Source organism: Chiloscyllium plagiosum, unplaced genomic scaffold, assembly GCF_037043375.1.
Source record: "Chiloscyllium plagiosum isolate Xiang-an unplaced genomic scaffold, Cpla_swu_hap1 HiC_scaffold_3, whole genome shotgun sequence".
In the NCBI taxonomy this organism is placed as follows: Eukaryota; Metazoa; Chordata; class Chondrichthyes; order Orectolobiformes; family Hemiscylliidae; genus Chiloscyllium; species Chiloscyllium plagiosum.
This window is the reverse complement of record NW_028270141.1, coordinates 19,327,557-19,348,252: the sequence shown is the minus strand read 5'-3', so window position 1 is coordinate 19,348,252 and position 20,696 is coordinate 19,327,557. Positions and strand designations below refer to the sequence as shown.

The following is a 20,696-nucleotide window of genomic DNA, read 5'->3' as shown; positions in this document are numbered from 1 at the left end:
CTGGAAGTTTGTTTCCAATGTGGTTCCATGGAGCCAGATGCTGGGCCTTGCTGTTTGGAGCATACATTAATAATTTGGACTATGGTAGTAGTGTTTGGACACAGTAGTGACAAATAGAATTCAATCTGGAAAACTGTAAAGTAATTCAGTTTACAGGAGGGATAACAAGGTAAGGGATCGAGAAATCTTGTGGGGGCACTGGTGTAGTGGTAATGTCACTAGACTAGTAATCCAGAAGAAGGGCTTATGCCCGAAACGTCGATTCTCCTGTTCCCTGGATGCTGCCTGACCTGCTGCGCTTTTCCAGCAACACATTTTCAGCTAGTAATCCAGAACCCCAACTTAATGCCCTATGTACATAGGTTCAAAACCCACCGTGGCAGATGGTGAAATTTAATTTCAATAAAGAAATCCTAATGGTAACTATGTAACCACTGTTGGTTGGCATGTAAAAACCACTAAAGCTCTTTGGGGAAGGGAATTTGCCTTCCAAACTTGCTTTGTTCTCCATGTGACAACAATCAGCAATGTGATTGACTCTCAACTACCTTCTGCACAATTAGTGATTGGCTTCAAATACTGGACTAGCCACTGAGGCCCATTGTATCAAAACCTGGTTGGGCCACACAACCGGGTGCAGTTTTGGTCAGCACATTATTTATTAGGACAATTATGATTGGACTAGAGAAGCTGCAGAGGAAATTTACTCGGATGCTGTCTGAGCTAAGAGGAAAGATTAAATATGGTGGGGTTATTTTCCTTGAAGCAGCGAACGGTGAGGGGAAAACAGATAGATCATGACATCTGCAAGAAGATTGTGTGGCTCAGACTCCAGGGCTATGAAAATGATGTTACTGGACCTTAAGCCTTAGGAGAAGGAGCAGGCCATTTCACCCTTCCTGCCTGCTGTTAGTTTGGATTGCAGACTGGAAAGAAAACAGGCAAAGAAATTCAGGGTTGTTGTGACATTGATTGCAACAGGCAGTGAGTTGCAAGTCTTGCAGTAGGAAGCAATATAACTGTATAAAGGTGGAAAAAGAGTAGCATCCTACTGTTTCATTCTTCAGAAATTCACTAGTATAATGTCCTTCTATAAACCTAATGCATCAATAATCATAGGAAAATGGGATTACTGTAGTCAAATCTTTGTTGACTGTAGAACACATGATGGGCTCAATGGCCTCCTTCTTTGCCGTGTACTTCCATAAGTCATGCAATATATATATTGAACCATTATCATCTAATTTCAGAATATATTGGACAAACTTCAATCTGCAGAGTCAACACTTGAGGGCTCTATTGGTCTGTGCAGTTAGGATTACGTAGCTGATATATTTATCTGATGGTACCATTCACTGTTCATTCACTGAGTTAGGTATTGGAGAAGAGTCAAGTATGCAGGGTATGTCCAGGGTGTTGGCTTAGGTGAAGGCTGTGCAGGACGAAGGCATACTGTAAGTGCATTATGTAAGCTTTAAGGAACAGGCCTGTCTGTCTGCCTGCCTGATCACACATCAGTTGCTCAGTAATGGAGTGAAAGCATTCGTGATTAATTAAAGCAGTGAGCCTGTCTGAAGGGTTGCACAGAAAGATGTGTGTGCAGTTAATGAGATTCTACACATGAGAACTTTGGCATTTGGGAAAATCCCAGAGCTCTATCTTGCTGTTTTTGGTTGCCCATGGGGAATATGATTAAATTGTTTGTTTGGGTAAACATAATATTGATTACCTGTGAAATGTGAGCATGAATTGTAGACTCACTGATATTATTGGACCAAAGGACTTAGGAGAAGGAGCAGACCATTTGACCCTTCATGCCTGCTGCTATTCTCCATTGCAGACTGGAAAGACAGAGACATTGATTGCAAAAAGCAGTGAGTTGCAAGTCTTGTGTAAAGGTGGGAAAAAGGAGCTTTTTTTTGCTTCACTCTTCAGAGATTCACTAATACATTGTCCTTCTATAAACCTAATGTGTCAATAATCTAGGACAGTGCACCCAGAGAAAACAATAGCCAGTTTATTCTCCCTGGATTTATGCATAAAACATGTTTTTGGTAAGCAGTTAACATAGTTTTTCTGTGAATAAGTAATAATGACGGTCAGCTATTTAACTGACACCAGCTTTGAGACCCTTTTGAAACCCCACTTTCTTATTTTAAATGCTTTTCTTTGAAGATCATTCACAAAACAGACAAATATACCTCAGAAAGGGAATACATTTTAATCTTCTTTTACTCAATTATCTTTTAAAGGACCACATTTTATTTATTTGAGAAACACTAATGGATTAATAGAAATTTTTAAATGGATTTTCTACAAAATAAAACAAATCTAGCTGGGTTCCATGAGCTTGGTGACAAATTAATTGTGTGGGGACAGGATAGGGATGAAAGGGAAAGATACAGTTTCATAACTACAAGTTAACCTTTGTTTAAATGTTCAGGAAATTAATACACTCTAGGTTCGTATTTACTATAGCTTTGGAGAGAAATCAAAAGGTCAATAAAAGTCATCATGCACCTCAGGAACAGGAAGATTTTGTATTCCATCACTTGAAGTAGCCTTGCTAATAATAAGCTCAATTTAGGTTCGATTGCAAATAATTCAGAAGTAAACATGAAAGAGTATTTCGTCCTTAAACTTAAAACTTCTCCAATAGTTATTACCTCATTTTGAATCGAATAACCTCAGCAAATTCAGCTGGCAAATGAAAATATGCCCCTGATATTTGAAGTACCTAATTTTCAATGCTTTTTACTGCAAAACATACAAAACAGGGGCAACACTTTCTCAACATCTACCTCTAGCTTTTAGTGAATGACAGTAAGTCCACTAATCTGATGAAATTCTAGCTTCCAAAATAATAGTAATTGATAGTCAGCAATTGGTTATATCTGAGAATGTGAGAGTATTCCTTAAATAAATCATTTATTCTTTTCAAAATATATATACAAAACAATTATATTACAATAAGCATTGCATTAAAGTATGTTAATTCCTTTTCACTTTGGAAACATGCATGGATTCTATCTAATGGATCAGATTTCATTGATATTTTAACTAGTGGTTAGCTGTATTCTTTAACAATACTGGCCATTAATTCCTCTTCAAAGTAATCATAGAGAATTGGAGTTGAGTTCTGAGATGTGTTCTTTCCGTTGATGTGGAATCTGAAAGAGAAGAGAACACATTCCTCAGTATGTTTCTGGCTGGCCAGCAGAAGACATTTTTAAGCAATTAAGTTTGAGGAAGTGAAAAAAGCAGATTTGTTTAGAAAAACAAATCACTCTGGATGCTGGAGGTCTGAAACAAATCAAGTGCTGGAAGAGTTCAGCTGGTCTGCCAGCATCTGTGGAGATGGCAATGGAGATAATGAGTGAAATGTCTAGTGGACACAACTGATAGTAGGTCTTGGGCCCACTGAGTTTATAAAGAGCTGCCACACAGTGACAGTATAATGGGGCACATACCAGCAAAGTCTCCTTAGGGACAGAAAGCAACTCCTTTGAGAGCTGCTGCCTGTCTGATTGGCTGTGTTAGGCCCAGCAGTGCCAGAACGCAGTAGTGACTGTTGCTGGGACTGGGAGGGAATCTCTGACAGAGGAATTCTGGACGCCAGTAAATCCAGGATTTTTGGGTGGAGGGAAATCAAGGTTGCTAGAGGTTTAGGGAATTTGAAGTGAGGCTTTCGGTTTGAGAAGCTGGGAGTATCAACTTGGAAGGGTGCCTCTAATGGACAAAGGGCACCATTAAAAAATTTACACCAACCTTTCCTTCCCATCTTTTCCCTCAAGTTGGAAAGTCACAGCTGACCACTTCTGTCCGTCCCTGCCCACCATATTATGATGGCAGAGGTGGAACCAGGGCCTTTTATCGCCTTAAACTGGCAACCTCAAGAGTCTCAAGAGGCTTAAGGGTGATTGGGCCAGCAAATACTTTATCTCTCCTTCATAATTTGGGGGAACAGCTTAGGGTGTGTGGGTTGCCGGTGGGTAAGCTACCTATTTGATTTTAAGAGCTGAAAAACATCCCCAACAATTTGGGTTGAACATGACTCTCCTTCAGAAAGGAAGAAACATAGAAACATAACATAGAAGATAGGAGGAGGCCATTCGGCCCTTCAAGCCTGCTCTGCCATTCATCACGATCATGGCTGATCCTGCTTTCTCCCCATAACCTTTGATCCCATTCACCCCAAGAACTATATTTAGCTGCCTCTTGAGTACATTCAATGTTTTAGCATCAACTACTTCCTGTGGTAATGAATTACACAGGCTTGCCACTGATTGGGTGAAGAAATGACTCCTCGTTTCTGTCCGAAGTGGTCTACCCTGAATCCTTAGATTGTGACCCCTGGTTCTGGACACACTCACCATCGGGAACATCCTCCCTGCAACCACCTTGTCTAGTCCTGCTGGAATTTTATGTCTGTATGAGATTCCCCCCCCCCCCCCCCCCTTCATTCTTCTGAACTCCAGTGAGAACAATCCTAACTTAGTCAATCTCTCCTCCTATGTTAGTCCTGGTGTCCCCGGAATCAAAGATCATATTTGACAACAAGCTGTATTCCTGTCTCCACAGATGTTGCCAAACCTGCTCAGTTTATTTTCAACACGTTTTATTTGGCTTAAAATAATGTCTTGAATGGCACAATATTTTAATTTGCTGTCCAACGTGCTCATGGGTAGGTTTACACACTTAGCAAATTTTGTAGCCATAGTTCTCGTAACCCAGAGAACTAGGTTTGGGGACTGGGGACTCGTGTTTGAATTTCAGAACTCCAGGCTAATGTTCTCAGGGGCGTGAGTTTGAAGCCCACTTGGACAGATAGTGAAATTTTAATTCAGTAAAGTAAAATCTGAAATAAAAAAGCTACCAGAATGGCAATCATGCAACCAGTGTTGATAATCGTAAATATGCAGCTGGCTCACTAATGCCCCATAGACTTCCCTTACCTGGTTTGGCTGACATCTGACTTCAGATTCACAGCAATGTGAATGATACTTAACTGCCCTCTAGGAATTAGGGAAATAAATGCTGGTCTGCATCCCATGAATGTATAAATTCAAAATAAAGTTCTGGGGCTATAGGTACATTGACAGTGCTAGTAGGAAGTTCCAGGATTTGGACTCAGTTGTAGTAAAGTAATAATGATACAGTTTCAATCAAAATGGTGGGATAATACTGAACAGCTTGGCTGTAAGGAAGAGTTCATTTTGGGATACAGGTCCTCAGAACTCTCGCAAGAATGTGGTCAGGGAAACTCTTCGGTATCTGTTGTTTTCTACACCACGCAGAAATTATAGACAAATTAACTACAATTTTCCAAAGCTGTCTAAATTCAGGAACTATACATTTTGATTGAAATATTGCACTCTTATTTAGGAAGAAGGGAAGGGGGAAAAAGCAGGTAAATGCAGAGCTGCCAATTTTACATCAACTGTGGAAAAGTCATTGAATCAATTATCAGCGATAGAATGGATGGGCGTTTGGTTAGGTTTTAGTTGATCAAAGATGGTCAGCAGGTGTGTGTGAAGAGTAAGTCTGACTAATTTCAATCTCTGAGGAGGTCACTCCTGAGAATTAGGTGAGTGAAGGCATGTGTTAATTTTCTACATTGACAAACAGTGAGAAAATATATGATTGCAGGATTTGGGAGTAACCTTGTGAATTGGCCAATGAATTGTGATGGGAGCTACGAGTCAGAGAACAGGAATAAAGCATCATCCTCTTATTGACATGATGAAAATGTAGTGTCCCAAGGATAGCTACCTCAACTTTTTACCATATAGACTCACAGATGGCCACAGCACTGAAGAAACCCATTCAGCCCATTGTGCTCCTGCTGTTCGATCAAGATCTGACTCAAAACAAAGAAGAGTACAGCACAGAAACAGGCCCTTCGGCCCACCAAAACAGCACCGACACATGATGCCTCTCTAAACTAAAAACTTTTTACCTCTCTGTTGTCTGTATCCCTCTATTCCTTGCCTGTTCATATATCTGTCAAGATTTCTCTTTAATGTTGCGATTGCTATTGACCACACACTTACTCTCTAGCTTTTGGCCCACAATCCTGGAGGCAATAGCAACACAAGTTTAAATACTGTGTGTAGGGTCCCACTCCATCTGGGTGAAAAATATTCTCCTCAGCTCTCCCCTTCACCTTCTACCTTATCTTAAATCTACACCCACTTGTGATTAATCCCTTTACTAAGGAAAAAAAGCCTTTCTGTATACTCTGTCTATGGCCCTCGTAATCTTTTATATTTTTATCGGGACCCCTCTCGTTGTCTGTTGCTCTGAGAAAAGCCATCCCAGCTGAGCTAATCTTTCCTCAAAGCTCAGATCCTTCAGCCCAGGCAGTAACCTGACAAACTTAGCAGGCATGACAATATCTGTGGAGAGAGATGCAGAGTTAAGCTTTCAAGCCCTGTATAACTCTTCTTCAGTTCTGAAGAGTAATACCAGACTTGAAATGTTACCTCTATTTCTCTCCCTGCAGGTGCTGCCAGACCTGCTGAATTTTTCTGGCATTCTCTGTGTTTGGTTCAGATTTCTAGCATCTGCTGTATTTTCTCTTTATTCCAGCATCCAATTAAATCTCCCCTGCAACCTCTCCTGTGCAATCATATTCTTCCTGTAATGTGGTGACCAGAATTGCATGTAGACCACATCAAATGTATTATCTTCATTCATGCTCCTGATTATCTTCTCAAAACATTTGATCAAATTTGTCAAACACCAACTTCCCTTAACAAATCCATGCTGATTACTCTCCAGGTGCAATATATTTTATTCCTCAGAATTCTTTCTAATAATGTCTCCACCACCAAGGTTAAACTGACTGGATTGTAAGCTTCTGCTTAATCCCTTACTTCCTTTTTTGGTAATAGGATAACGTTACCAGTCCTCTGGTACCTCAACTGTGACCAGAGCAGATTTGAAAATTTCTGCCAGGGTCTTTGATATCTTTAATCTTGATTCCCTCGACAGCTTGGGATACGTCTCAATCAGGCCTGCAGATTTATCTACTTTTAAGATTGTTAAACCTACCAGTACCTCCTTTCTCCACGTTAACTTCTCCTAATATTTCACAGTCCCACTTTCTAATGTTTACCCTGCATTTTCATTTCCATCTTGAAGACTGACATAAATTATTCATTATTCCAATGAGACAAGTGTCTCTAAACGTGTAATGTTACTTCATGAAGTACCTCACAAAACATGCAATCTTATTTTAATTGCAAGTTATACCAACTTTCACATGTTACATGTTCCCTTTGGGAATTGCTACAATCAGCTTGTTATCGAGCACATTATTAAATACTACATCATCCACTATTAGAGAAGTATTACAATTCAAATCACAACAGGATACAGTCATGTCGTATAGCTTTATGTGATGTGATTTCCACTCCTTGCTGGTAAGTGTTTTGCTCTGTCTTAAAAATTACTGAGAAAGCAGCACTGTGCTAAATTTCAGCCAGTGTTAAAATTCGGGTCATTAGTTTGTATTTTGGAATTTTTAAAAGCAGATCTGTAATTGTGGCCAAGTAGACAATGCTGTCAAGGTTTTCTGACTTTTCAAAATAAAACGTCTGTAGAGCTACAAAATTCTTGTAATAGTCATTATTGCACTTACCGTTAATAGTGATGGCGAATGTTGTACTTGCTATTAACAATGACTAAGATAATCAATGTGGAGACAACCCGATGGATAAGAGGCATTTGAGCAAGAAGATAGTTAGTGTTCCAAGAACTATTAATATATTTACTAAGATAATAGAGTTGAAGAGAACCCTATGGATAAGAGACAATTGAATAAGAAGATAGTTAATGTTCCAAAATCCCACAAAAGTGTAACAAACAGGCTGTTCAAATAGGGCTTACCCATTGGCCAAGTTATTATTTTTTGGGTCTTGTGTGCTTATCGTGACTAAATCCTGGAATATTAAAAGAAAAATTGAATATATATTAGATGAAGTTGGATTTACACAACAATAACTTATATTTTCATAGCTCCTTTAACATCGCAAAAACATCCCAATGTGATTCACAGAGGCACAAAGATAAAATGGACACTAAGCCTAAGGAAGAAAATGAACAAATATTTGAGTAAAGTTGTGAACTTTAAGCCATGTCTTAAAGGAGGAGAGGGATGTATCATTTTGATCAGGCTAAAGCCCTATTCAACTGTGGATGCAAACAATTGTTTGATGCCAGCTGAAGAAAAGCAGTGAAACTTCATAGAGTCCAGGCAACACCCCTTTCTTAACCAGCATCATTAATATGTGATTATACCTCGTTTTCAGTTCCTCATTTATTCTATTCCTGAGATTGTTTTGAATGCAAATTGGCTGCTGTATGCCTACAGAACAGTGACTACACCTCATGTACCACATTAATTTAGCATCTTTAGAAATTACCAGGAGCATTAACTAACAAAATGTAGCACTATATTAGGACAGAAGACCAAAAGCTTGCTCAAAGCTTGGTCAGTTTTAAGGACAACCTTAAAGAAGGAGAAGTACAAAGATGATGTGATTTAGGAAGAGAATTCCAGACACTATGATCTAGGGGGTTGAACACACGACTACAAATGGTGGAGTGCTTACAATAGAGGATTTGAATAAAATTGGATGAGCACAGAGAGTTGTAGCAGAGCTGGAAGAACTTACAGCAATAGAGTGATTGGAGGGACTTGTAAAGTAATATGAGAACACAACATATTGCTAAACCAGGAGCCAATGTAGGTCAATTAGCACCAGGGAAATCACTGAATGGGAACGCAGGGAGAGCAGGGATCAGGAGCTGGGGTGAGGAGGGTGAGCTGTTGTTCCATTGTTTCTTCTTTCAGTCGGTGTGAGTGATTGCAGCAGCTCAGAAGTCACCATGAGGAGAAAGGGGGGGGGGGGGGAGGGAGGAGAAAGGGGGGGGGGAGGGAGGAGAAAGGGGGGGGAGGGAGGAGAAAGGGGGGGGGAGGGAGGAGAAGGGGGGGGGGGGGAGGGAGGAGAAGGGGGGGGGGAGGGAGGAGAAGGGGGGGGGAGGGAGGAGAAAGGGGGGGAGGGAGGAGAAAGGGGGGGGAGGGAGGAGAAAGGGGGGGAGGGAGGAGAAAGGGGGGGGAGGGAGGAGAAAGGGGGGGGGAGGGAGGAGAAAGGGGGGGGGAGGAGAAAGGGGGGGGGAGGGAGGAGAAAGGGGGAGGGGAGAAGGGGGGGAGGAGAAAGGGGGGGAGGAGAAGGGGGGGATAGGAGAAAGGGGGAGGGGAGAAGGGGGGGAGGAGAAAGGGGGGGGAGGAGAAGGGGGGATAGGAGAAAGGGGGGGGATAGGAGAAAGGGGGGGAGGAGAAAGGGGGGGGGGAGGAGAAGGGGGGGATAGGAGAAAGGGGGGGGATAGGAGAAAGGGGGGGGATAGGAGAAGGGGGGGATAGGAGAAGAGGGGGGGGAGGAGAAGAGGGGGGGAGGAGAAAAGGGGGGGAGGAGAAAGGGGGGTAGATGGGGGGAGGAGAAAGGGGGGTAGATGGGGGGGGAGGAGAAGGGGGGGTAGATGGGTGGGGGGGAATGGGGGGGTGGGGTGGGGTGGGGTGTGGGTGGGGGGGTGGGGTGGGGTGTGGATGGGGTGGGGTGTGGATGGGGTGGGGTGGTGGAGTGTGGGGGGGTAGTGGGTGGCGGTGGGGGGAGGGAAAAGGTGGGGGGGAGGAGGGAAAAGATGGGGGGGAGGAGGGAAAAGGTGGGGGGGAGGAGGGAAAAGGTGGGGGGGAGGAGGGAAAAGGTGGGGGGGAGGAGGGAAAAGATGGGGGGGAGGAGGGAAAAGATGGGGGGGAGGGAAAAGATGGGGGGGGAGGGAAAAGATGGGGGGAGGGAAAAGATGGGGGGGGAAAGGATGGGGGGGGGAGGAGGGAAAAGGTGGGGGGGTGGGGAGGAGGGAAAAGGTGGGGGGGTGGGGAGGAGGGAAAAGGTGGGGGGTGGGGAGGAGGGAAAAGGTGGGGGGTGGGGAGGAGGGAAAAGGTGGGGGGGAGGAGGGAAAAGGTGGGGGGGAGGAGGGAAAAGGTGGGGGGGAGGAGGGAAAAGGTGGGGGGGGGAGGGAAAAGGTGGGGGGGTGGGGGAGGAGGGGAAAGGTGGGGGAGTGGGGGAGGAGGGGAAAGGTGTGTGTGGGGGGGAAAGGTGTGTGGGGGGAAAGGTGTGTGGGGGGAAAGGTGTGTGGGGGGGGAAGGTGTGTGGGGGGGGGAAGGTGTGTGGGGGGGGGAAGGTGTGTGGGGGGGGGAAGGTGTGTGGGGGGGAAGGTGTGTGGGGGGGAAGGTGTGTGGGGGGAAAGGTGTGTGGGGGGGAAGGTGTGTGAGGTGAGGGGAGGGGAAAGGTGTGTGAGGGGAGGGGAAAGGTGTGTGGGGGGAGGGGAAAGGTGTGTGGGGGGAGGGGAAAGGTGTGTGGGGGGAGGGGGGAAGGTGTGTGGGGGGAGGGGGGAAGGTGTGTGGGGGAGGGGGGAAGGTGTGTGGGGGAGGGGGGAAGGTGTGGGGGGAGGGGGGAAGGTGTGGGGGGGAGGGGGGAAGGTGTGGGAGGGAGGGGGGAAGGTGTAGGGGGCGGGGGGAAGGTGTGCGGTGGGAGGGGGGAAGGTGGGGGGGAGGGGGGAAAGTGTGGTGAGGGGAGGGGGGAAAGTGTGGTGGGGGGAGGGGGGAAGGTGGGGGGGAGGGGGGAAGGTGTGGCGGGGGGGAGGTGTGGCAGGGGGAAGGGGGGAAGGAGTGGGGGGGGAAGGAGGAAGGAGTGGGGGGGGAACGGGGGAAGGAGTGGGGGGGGAACGGGGGAAGGAGTGGGGACGGGATGGGGGAAGTGGGGGTGGGAATGGGGGGAGGTTGCATTGTGAGACAACCTGAGTCCCTAGTCACTGCCTTCCAGGCTTGGGTTCTTTGTGGTCTGGATCTGAGCTGCTGCTTCCAGCCTTTCTGCATTGAGATTCCAATTATTATTTAAATACTCCTGAAGAAGGGCCTGTGCCCGAAACGTCGAATCTCCTGTTCCCTGGATGCTGCCTGACCTGCTGTGCTGTTCCAGCAATAAAGTTTCAACTTTGATCTCCAGCATCTGCAGACCTCACTTTCTCCTTATTTAAATACTCATTTGGTGAATAAGCAAAGTACCTGTAGGAACAAATGACTGCAGATGCTGGAATCTGTACTGAAAACAAGAAATGCTGGAGATGACAGAGGATCAGACAGCATCCATGGGGAGAGAGCAAGCTAAAGTTTTGAGTCTAGATTATTCTTCATCAGAGCTGATGTGAAGGGTGGAGGGGACAGCATTTATGCTATAGTTTTGGGGAAGGGGTAATAGGAGTAGGGTGCTGATGGAGAAAAGATGTTGATAGTTCAGAATAAGTGATCGGCATGTGAGAATGGTAGAACAATGATGTGTCTCCTGCTAGACTTGCAAGGACAGACAGCCCCCTCTGGGATTGGGGGGTGGGGGAGGACATGATAACAAGTTAAAAGAAAGGGAAAGACCTCCAGTCTATGCGCAGACAGGGCCCCAACCTTCCTGCAGCCAGTTATTTTAACACACTGTCCTTCTGGCATACCCATTTATCTGTCACTGGCATGCTGCAGTGTTCCAATGAATCACCGCGCAAACTGGACAAACAACAGCTCATCTTCAGACTAGGCACTTTACAGCCTTCTGGACTTAATATTGAGCTCGATACCTTTGAATTGTGAATCAACTCCTATTTCTCTTTTTTTAACTTGTTATCGTGTCCTCTCTCTCCTTACCCCATCCTGGTGGGAACAGTCAATCCTTGCAAGTCTGGCAGAGACATATCATTGTTCTAGGTAAAATCAAGGACAGCAGATGCTGGAAACCAGAGTCTAAATTAGCGTGGAAAATTAGCCCTTCATCAGTATTTGCCCGAAATGTTGATTTTCCTGCTCCTCAGATGCTGCCTGATCTGCTGTGCTTTTCCAGCACCACTCTAATCTAGACATCATTGTTCTGCCATTCTCACATTCCGATCACATAATCTGAACTAACAACCAGTACCCTACGTCCACTACCACCTCCCCCGCAACAATAGCAAAAGTGCTGAACCCTCCACCCTTCACTTCAGCTCTGATGAAGAGTCATCTAGACTCAAAACATTAGCTTATTCTCTTGACAATGTGTATAAGGTATGAGCAGTTAGGGAAAGAGTTAAGTTTAGGGTCATGGGACAAAGGCTGAGCCAGCATGACTTTGACCAGATAAGAACTTGCAGTAAGCACTGAGGTGCTGGAGGCAAGGGTAGTGGTTTAACGAGGTGAATGACCTCCATTGTGTAATGCCAGTTAATGAGGTGAAGAATATCTATTATGCCATGCCAGGTGACTTAATCTTTACTTTTGATGCTCGCCGATTGTAATGGTTACCCAACCAATATACATGTGGCTTTATTTAGATGCTGCTCCCAATTGGTGACAATATAATTCCTTAAGAATCTGCTGTTTGAGAGAAGACGGAGAACTCATGTCTTTGTGTACATGGGCGATTGCTCTTTCTCCAGGGCTCGGAATCAAGATGAAGAAGGTAGAGTCATACTGTGCCTCGACTGATACGGAAACAGGAAGACACTCTCTCCATGAATGCTGTCTGACCCATTGTGACCTCCAGCGTTTATTGTTTTCAAGCAAAGTAATTGTAATGGGGTTGGGGATTAAGTATAGTACATAATAAGTGGTATATTAGAGTTTATGACTCAAATGTGAATGAATAGAGTAATACAGCATGGAAGCAGGTGCTTGTGTCCACTTTGTCCATACTGACCAGGATATATACTGACCTAATCTGAACTAGTCCCATTTGCCTGCAGGTGGCTCATATTCCTCTAAACCTTTCCTCCTTTGGTCATGTCGACTGCTGCTTCACCCAGAGTTGTTTTCTTGGCAGATTTTCATCAGTACTAGTTTCCCACTGTCTTTCACTTACACCAACAGGATGATGAGGCAAGGCCTTTTACTGGAACTGGAATCAAAACTGTGCAGTTGGTGCTATTCTGAATCACACACCAGCATATGTGTGTTAATAATAAGTGCATGAAACTGTGCATTACCATCCTCTGCAGTCATGTTCTCACCAAACACAGAATTGGTGCAGCAAAGCTGGTTAGAAATAAATGGGATGCAAGGACTGTGCATGTTGTCATGGTGCTAATGAAAACAGCACTACTGGCCATGTGTACTGAGCTCTCTGGGAACTTTGTGTGTGGGGTAACCCAATCTCTGTGAAAATGATAGTGTCCTGTCATGCTGCTGCTGGTATTCCAAGGGGAAGAACTGATTTCTTTCAGTATGAAGAAACTTTACACCTCGTGTTGGATTGAACATTATAAACACTCAAGGAACTTCTAACTTTTTACAGCCACTGGCTGTGGGATAGTGGAAGTGAATGGTAGACTGGAGTGAAGCACATGACATTACCCACAATGGCTTTCTTTGCGAAGCATAGCATTTGCAAGCATCAAGTTGACATAGTAACATCTTGGTCTGTATAATCCAGTGTGCATTACAGATGGGTGGAGATCATACACCTCCACACCTCCAGTGATGCCTGAGCAGCCTGGTATTCCTCCAACAAAATACAGGATAGTGCAGTATTCCCAACATGATCCATTGTACTCTTTGTCCAGAGGAGGAACTGGAGCTCAATGCAGAAGGGTACCATCCAACATTGATAAGGCAATGATAGAAAAAGACTTCCTCATTGATTGTCCATTTGAAGGCAGCAGGCAGCAGTGAAGTTGAAATGTGAATGATTGAGGTGATGCATGGTGATCCTCTACCAGGGGAGCCCAGTCACTTCTCACAGCCATCCAGACAGTGTAAACCCAGGCCGTTAACAGCAGGAACCCCCATCCTTTTGGTTAATGCCAGTATATAACAACTTGCGTAAACTAAATGGGGTGGGGGGGGGGTGAAATTAACCCTCCCTCTCTCTGCCACCAGAAATGAAACAAAATTGGTGCAGAAACCCAGTTTTAGATTTAGATTAAATTCCCTACAGTGTGGAAACAGGCCCTTCGGCCCAACACATCCACACCAGCCCTCTGAAGAGTAACACACCCAGACCTATTTCCTTCTGACTAATGCACCTAACACTATGGGCAATTTAGCATGGCCAGTTCACCCTGATCTGCACATCTTTGGACTGTGGGAGGAAACCAGAGCACCCAGAGGAAACCCGTGCAGACACGGGGAGAATGTGCAAATTCCACACAGACAGTTGCCCAAGGCTGGAATCAAACCTGGGTCCCTGGCATTGTGAGGCAGCAGTGCTAACCACTGAGCCACCGTGCTGCTGGTCTGGCAGTATCTGTGCTTTCTTCCAGTGACTCTTCAGCTAGAAAAACATGTTACTTATGCTGAAGATGAAATTGGGGAAGGGCCGGAAGAGGTGAGCAGATAGGTGGAGATGGAGCCCAGGAGGAGATATGAAAGGGGTGGGGATAAACAAGAGATTATGGATGGCGGGTCAGCAGCAGTCCTCCCTCATCACGTTGGGCAGGACTTGTGGATAACACAGACTGAACTTCCTATTCCTCGCTCCATTTCTATCTTTGTTACCAGCAGGAATAGTTGAGGTGTCAGGTTGCAGTTTGCTTTCTGACCCTCTCCTCAATACCATTCATTGGTGGATAGTTTAAAAAATACATACGTTAGTGGGAAAGGTATGGAGAGACACAATCCTTCTATCCCATATTGCGTTGTGTGATCCAGCACACGAAACTGAACAAATCATTTCAGAAGGCAAAGTTTTTAAAAACAGACACACTGCAAGGAAGAAAACGTTGAAACTTTTAACTTGGAGGTGCTGGTGTTGGACTGGGATGGACAAAGTTAAAAATCACACAAACCAGGTTAGAGTCCAACAGGTTTATTTGGAAGCACTAGCTTTCAGAGCGCTGCTCCTTCACCAGGTGGTTGTGTTACTAGTGCTTCCAAATAAACCAGTCGGGCTCTAACCTGGTGTTGTGTGATTTTTAACTTTGAAACTTTGTAATTGTTTGACCTAATCCTAATGAGCTGAATGAGTTACTGATGTAAAATCAAAAACAATCTTCATGGAGCAGTTATTGTAGTAATTGTGTTGGACATTGACTAACGTGCCATTCAGTCCGCGTCATGGGTGAGCCGAGAATGAAATGTTCCAGCAAAAAAAATAGAAAATACTGGAGGATCTGTGCAGAAGGCGGCTCACTGGAGTCGACACATGAACTGCGTTTCTCACTGCACAGTTGCTACCAGACCTGATAAGTTTCTCCAGCAATTTCTGCTTTTCTTTCTCATTTTCAGCATCTGCAGCACTCTTTCAGTTTAATGAAATTCTCCAGCCTGTTGTGCAAAGTGAAAACATCGTCAAAACGGTTCTTACGGAGCATTCCTCGCCTTTTAAGCTGATAATTTGACTTTGAGTTTAGCCAAAGACATTGATCTAGCTGTTTGCATACATTCCCAGTTGTTATAAACAATTAAATAATTAATGCCCGGTTAGTTGTTTCATTTTTCTTGAAATAAAGTCCCCCATGAACATTGGTTTAATTAAACCCATACCTATTAACACGGGTCATTTTATAGATGGTAACAATAGTCACTGGGTTTACTGTTTTAAGTATAAAAATTGCGTTTTGATATTTCCACCAGGCATTTGGCCTGTTTTTCTTTTTTTTTAAGAAAAACAGAATAAGTACTCACGTATGTAGGGCTGGGCTGGTTCCTATTCCCCACGTCCAGTTTGGTGGAGCTCAGGGCTGCAGTTGGGTCTGTCTGGTCGCAGTGCTGGCCCGGGACGGTCTCAGTGCAGCAGCTCAGCAGCGACTCCCACTGGCAGCCAGCGGTGGCGCCGTTCTCAGCCTGGCCAAGCCGCACACAGAGGCTGCTGTGGGAGCCCGCCTGGCGGCTGGCAGCGGGGGCGGCCTGCCCCGCGGGGGTGATCCAGCATTCGGCTAGCGCCCTGTCCAGCTCCTGCTCGACGCTGCTCCCTTCCTCGGCTGCAGATTGCAAGCTCTCGCTGTCTGCCGTGCTCCCGGAGCGACGGGGCTCTCCGTGCTGCCCTCCGCCCTCCTGCCCTGGCAGCTGACTGCCTCCTGCCTCTGTGCCTTCCCCGATGGACCCCGGGGCTGCCACTGAAACCTTTCTCCATTTACTGCCGCCGCCACCCATCCTGCCCTCTCCCCCCTCCCCCCTCAGCGTGGCACTGGTATTTCTGCACCAGCACCGACTTGTCACACTGGTGGGTCACTCCCTCCCTCCCGCCCCTTCCCCTGGGGTGTAACTTCATCATCAATTGTTTTCCTCTCTCCGCTTGAATGGATAAACATTTTGACACGGCAGCAAAACGTCAGTCCCCTGCTCAACGTGGGTTTGACATTCCCCCAACCAGGTCGATTGTCATGTGCTGGATGATTGGGCACTCCCTTTCGAAGAGGCGTATGTTCTCTGCACAGCGCAGCAGCGAATTTGGGATCCAAGTCAGTACCACCGAGGAAGATGCCGGCTCCTTCTCCGTTAGACAAGACAGGAAGCGCATGGTTGGCTTTGACCTTGTCATCTGTGCTTGACTCTTGGACTGCTGTCACTCTACACCCCCGGGGTGTATTGGAGGTGGTTCAGAAGGGGTTTGCTGGATTAATATCTGGAATAAGTATGTTGTCTGATGAGGAAAGGTTGAACAAGCTAAGTCTATTTCTATGGGAGTTTAAGAGTGAGGGGTTACTTGACTGAAGTACGTAACATAGTCTTGACAAAGTGGACATGGATCATTCCACACAGAGCACTGTTTTAAAATTATACCCGCACTTTCAAGACTGAGATGAGGAATTTCTTTTCTCTCAAACAGCTTGGAATCTCTGCCTCAGAAAGTGGTGGAAACAGGTTCATTTTAAATATTTTTGAGGCAGAGGTGGATGAATTATTGTTCAGGGGATTATGGTTTATCAGGAGTAGAAGGGAATGGAGAACTTGAAACACAACCAGAACAGCTATGATCTTACTGAATGGTACAGGAGACATGAGGTTCTACTCCTATTTATAATATTCATGATTAATTCATAAGTTATTGTGTCATATTTCCAGTTAGAAGCCCATTGCTGAAGTCTGTCATGTATTATTGATTGGCCTTGCCATTTTCCTGGCTGTCTTGCTATTCTATGTTATTCTGTCATCACATTCTTCTTTGGCTGGAAGTATTGTGCAAGACCCTGTACGACTATATCACACGAGATGTGTCTTCCTGGAGCTGTTCAAATATTTGCTCTTAATCTGTTCCAAGACAGTGTATGAGTGTTGTCTTTGTACAGATCACTACTACATATGAACTATTCACCCAGGTAAAGAGACTTGAACCCAGAAATCCATCAGCCTGTTGACATATGTGGATCTTCCATACAAGAAAGGAAAAATTCAGGAACTGGCAGATTCAAACTTTTCTCTTTCATTTTCATTGCTGCTTTTTTGTACATTTTATATCTTGGAACTCTGCAGAAACTTTATTTTGAGGAGCTGAGACAATGCTGTCAGATGTCTGCTCTTTGCTTCTAACTATAGCTCTCAGCTTTTTCTACAGTCTCTTTAGTTTACGCACCAGGCTTAACCAGTCACACTCAGTGAGCATTAATAGCAAATGTGGTCTCACATTCAAACCCAGAACAATTTAACACTACACTCCCTAGTCCATTCAATTGTGCCTATCCACCTCCCTACCCCAACCCTCCAAAATATAATTATCATGTCAGTCCTATCTGCAGATAAACTATGAATGAAGTGAGCCTGAAATTTAAGTTTCTTGACGCAAATGATTGATGGTTCTACATTTTCCTTATCTCACCATGCTGCTTCCAGTCACAAAACCAGACATAAATGAATTTATATTTAAGGATTTGAAAATCAGGTGAAATTCCTGTGACATGTCTAATGATTGTAACAATTTCCATTTCTAAGTGCTCATGGCAGTAATGAACAAGACAAGTTCATTTTGTATCGTTTGGGCTACAGGAAGGCTTTTATGCTTAACTGTTTTAGTTCAGATGAAATACCTTTACTTATGTTTCTTAGTCAGACTGAACTCATATAGAGAATTATGATTGTTAAAATATCTCTTGTGGTATTACTTATTATTGATTGACACCAACAACTTGAGCAAAAATCAAATTAGTACAGTGTGTATCACTAATGGTTGGTGAGGCAGAGCAAAATGAAGTAGGAGTGGACAAATAAAGAAACCAAAACATCAATCCAGAGGGGATGTGACTGTCAGAATAATGAACAACTACCATCTGAAAACAAAAAAGAAGTGTTCAGACAGACACATGCAAAGAAAGGGAAGAGAATGGAGGCAGAGGTTATGGTTTGAAATTGTTGAACTGATTGTTAAGTCCAGAAGGCTGTTCAGTGTCTTATTAAATGATAGGTGCTTTACCTCAAGCTTGTGTTGAGCTTCACTGTAAGCCAAGGACAGAGATATCACATGACAGCAAGTTGGAGAATTAAAATGACAAGCTGTTGAAAGCTTGGGGTTGTCCTGAATTGAATGGATTTTTTTTACTGTATTTTACATTTAAAAATATAAATTGAATGTTGAAAATGACTTACTTTCACTCACGTTTATTATATGCAAATAACTTACAATGATAAAGTATAATTGCATCACCTTTGGTTGATATTATTTAAATCACAGAATAGTTATTTCACAGATGGAAGCCATTTGACCCTTTGTGACCATGCTAACTTTCTTCAAGAACACTTCAGTAAGTTCCACTCTATCCTTTCTCAGTAACCTTGCATCTTTCTTTCTCTTCAGATGCTTATCCAATTCCCTCTTAAATTTGCCTCCACCACACTTAATGCACAAAATATTGACAGAGTACTTTAGTGGAAGCCAAGCTGATGTTTTATCATCAGAAATTCTTCACCTTTATACTCTATGCCTTGAGGTAAATTTTACAAATTCCTGTTCTAAGCGAAGACATTGGGAATCATAGAATTCCTGCAGTGTGGAAGCAGGCCATCCAGCCTATCATATCCACATCAACATTCCAAAGAGCATCCCCCACAGACCCACCCCCCCTAATCTATCCCTATTACCCTGCATTTCCCATGGCTAATCCACCTAGCCCACATATCTTTGCATCACGGGAGGAAGCTGGAGCAAAACCACACAGACACAGGGAGAATATTTGTGTGAAGTTTGCACAATCGCGCAGGTCCCTGGCAATGTGAGGCAGCAGTGCTAACCACTGAGCCAGCATGCTGCCCATGGACAACAGAACAGATAACAGAAATCCACATATGTCAAGGGGTTGATGGATTTCAGGGTTCAAGCAAGGATACCAATACACCCAGCACAGCTTTCAATCCATTAAATTTAATTGAACTGTCTGAACAGTTCCAAATTTCCACTGTGCCTTGTGGAGTGTTCTATTAAATGATTCTATCAAGGTAAATGGTATTCAGATTTATATCTGGAATAGCATATACCTTAACATGTAAAATGATGTTCTGAGTTTTGTCAAATAAGTTTCAAAATATATTTTTCAGCTAAAGTTTAATGTGTAGTTTTTAACTGAGAGAGATAACTCAGAGATAAATAACAGAAAGCAACTATTAATAGCTGACTGATGATCTCTTCCGTGGTCCTAATTTAAATTTGTTTCATTCTTCCCTAACAAAATGCAGAGCAATTTAATTTTGAACATTTTTCAGCTTGTTGACAATTTGAAATAATGATTTTTTAAAATAATTTTTTTAAAGTTTATCTTAGCCATCCATCCAGGTGCAGTGTAAGGACAGACTCTGCTTTTCACTTGCTTTGTTATCTACCATTTCCATTGATAAAATACAAAATTCTATCAGGAATTCTATCAGAGTTAGATTAGAGAGTCATAGAGATGTACAACATGAAAACAGACCCTTTGGTCCAACTCGTCCATGCCGACCAGATCTCCTAAATTAATCTATCCCTGTTTGCCAGCATTTGGCCCATATTCCCTCTACACCCATCCAGATGTCTTTTAAGTTTTGTAATTGTATCCACCTCCACCACTTCCTCTGGCAGTTCATTCCATACACATACCACCCTCTGAGTGAAAAAGTTACCCCTTAGCTCCCTTTTAATCTTTCCCTTCTCACCTTAAACTTAACTTCTAGTTTTGGACTCTCCTACCCTGGAAGAAAGACCTTGGTTGTTCACCCTGTCCATGCCCCTTATGATTTTATAAACCCCTATAAGGTCAACCCTCAGCCTCTGATGCTCCAGAGAAAACAGCCCGAGCCTATTCAGCCTCTCCCTATAGCTCAAACCCTCCAACCCTGGAAACATCTTTGTAAATCTTTTCTACACCTTGTCAAGTTCAAGGTTTTTGTTGATAAAGTCAAATATGTGAAAACATTGTGAAAACTGCAAATCCCATGATTCAATGTCAACACCCAACCAATTATACCATGTAATACAATGATATTCAGAGTCTGCTTTAATAAACCTACAAACCATTTACAATTAATAAAACTTGAGGCACTAAATGGGATAGGTTTCCACTGCTAACTACTTTAACAGCTTTTACAGCCAGGCCCAAGCTCATAATGTTATGTGGGGTAACTTTCTTTTCATCTTGATAAAAGGGAAACTGAAATTTGTGATAGGGTCAGAGAGGAATGTTTATGAGGCACTTTAATTCCAACCTCAAGG

At 43.9% G+C, this 20,696-nt stretch overlaps 1 protein-coding gene across 1 annotated transcript; it reads right to left on the bottom strand.

The window, feature by feature from the left end:
- Window positions 1-2,911: 2,911 nt before the first annotated feature.
- Window positions 2,912-17,168, bottom strand: LOC122541319 (uncharacterized). The gene is made up of 3 exons (XM_043677985.2): window positions 15,710-17,168; window positions 7,894-7,946; window positions 2,912-3,170 (listed from the first exon to the last, which is right to left on the bottom strand). Exons 1-3 carry the CDS (start codon window positions 16,175-16,177, stop codon window positions 3,068-3,070), a joined length of 624 nt encoding a protein of 207 aa, XP_043533920.2. The 5' UTR covers window positions 16,178-17,168; the 3' UTR covers window positions 2,912-3,067.
- Between the last annotated feature and the right edge of the window lie 3,528 nt (window positions 17,169-20,696).

What these genes read in the sequence shown, in the direction of transcription:
- LOC122541319 (XM_043677985.2), bottom strand. Translation starts at nt 16,177, where the DNA reads ATGGGTGGCGGCGGCAGTAAATGGAGAAAGGTTTCAGTGGCAGCCCCG. An exon ending in ACCAGCCCAGCCCTACATAC is followed by an intron (nt 7,947 to 15,709) that starts GTGAGTACTTAT and finishes TTAATATTCCAG; the next exon opens with GATTTAGTCACGATAAGCAC. An exon ending in AATAATAACTTGGCCAATGG is followed by an intron (nt 3,171 to 7,893) that starts GTAAGCCCTATT and finishes CTTCTCTTTCAG; the next exon opens with ATTCCACATCAACGGAAAGA.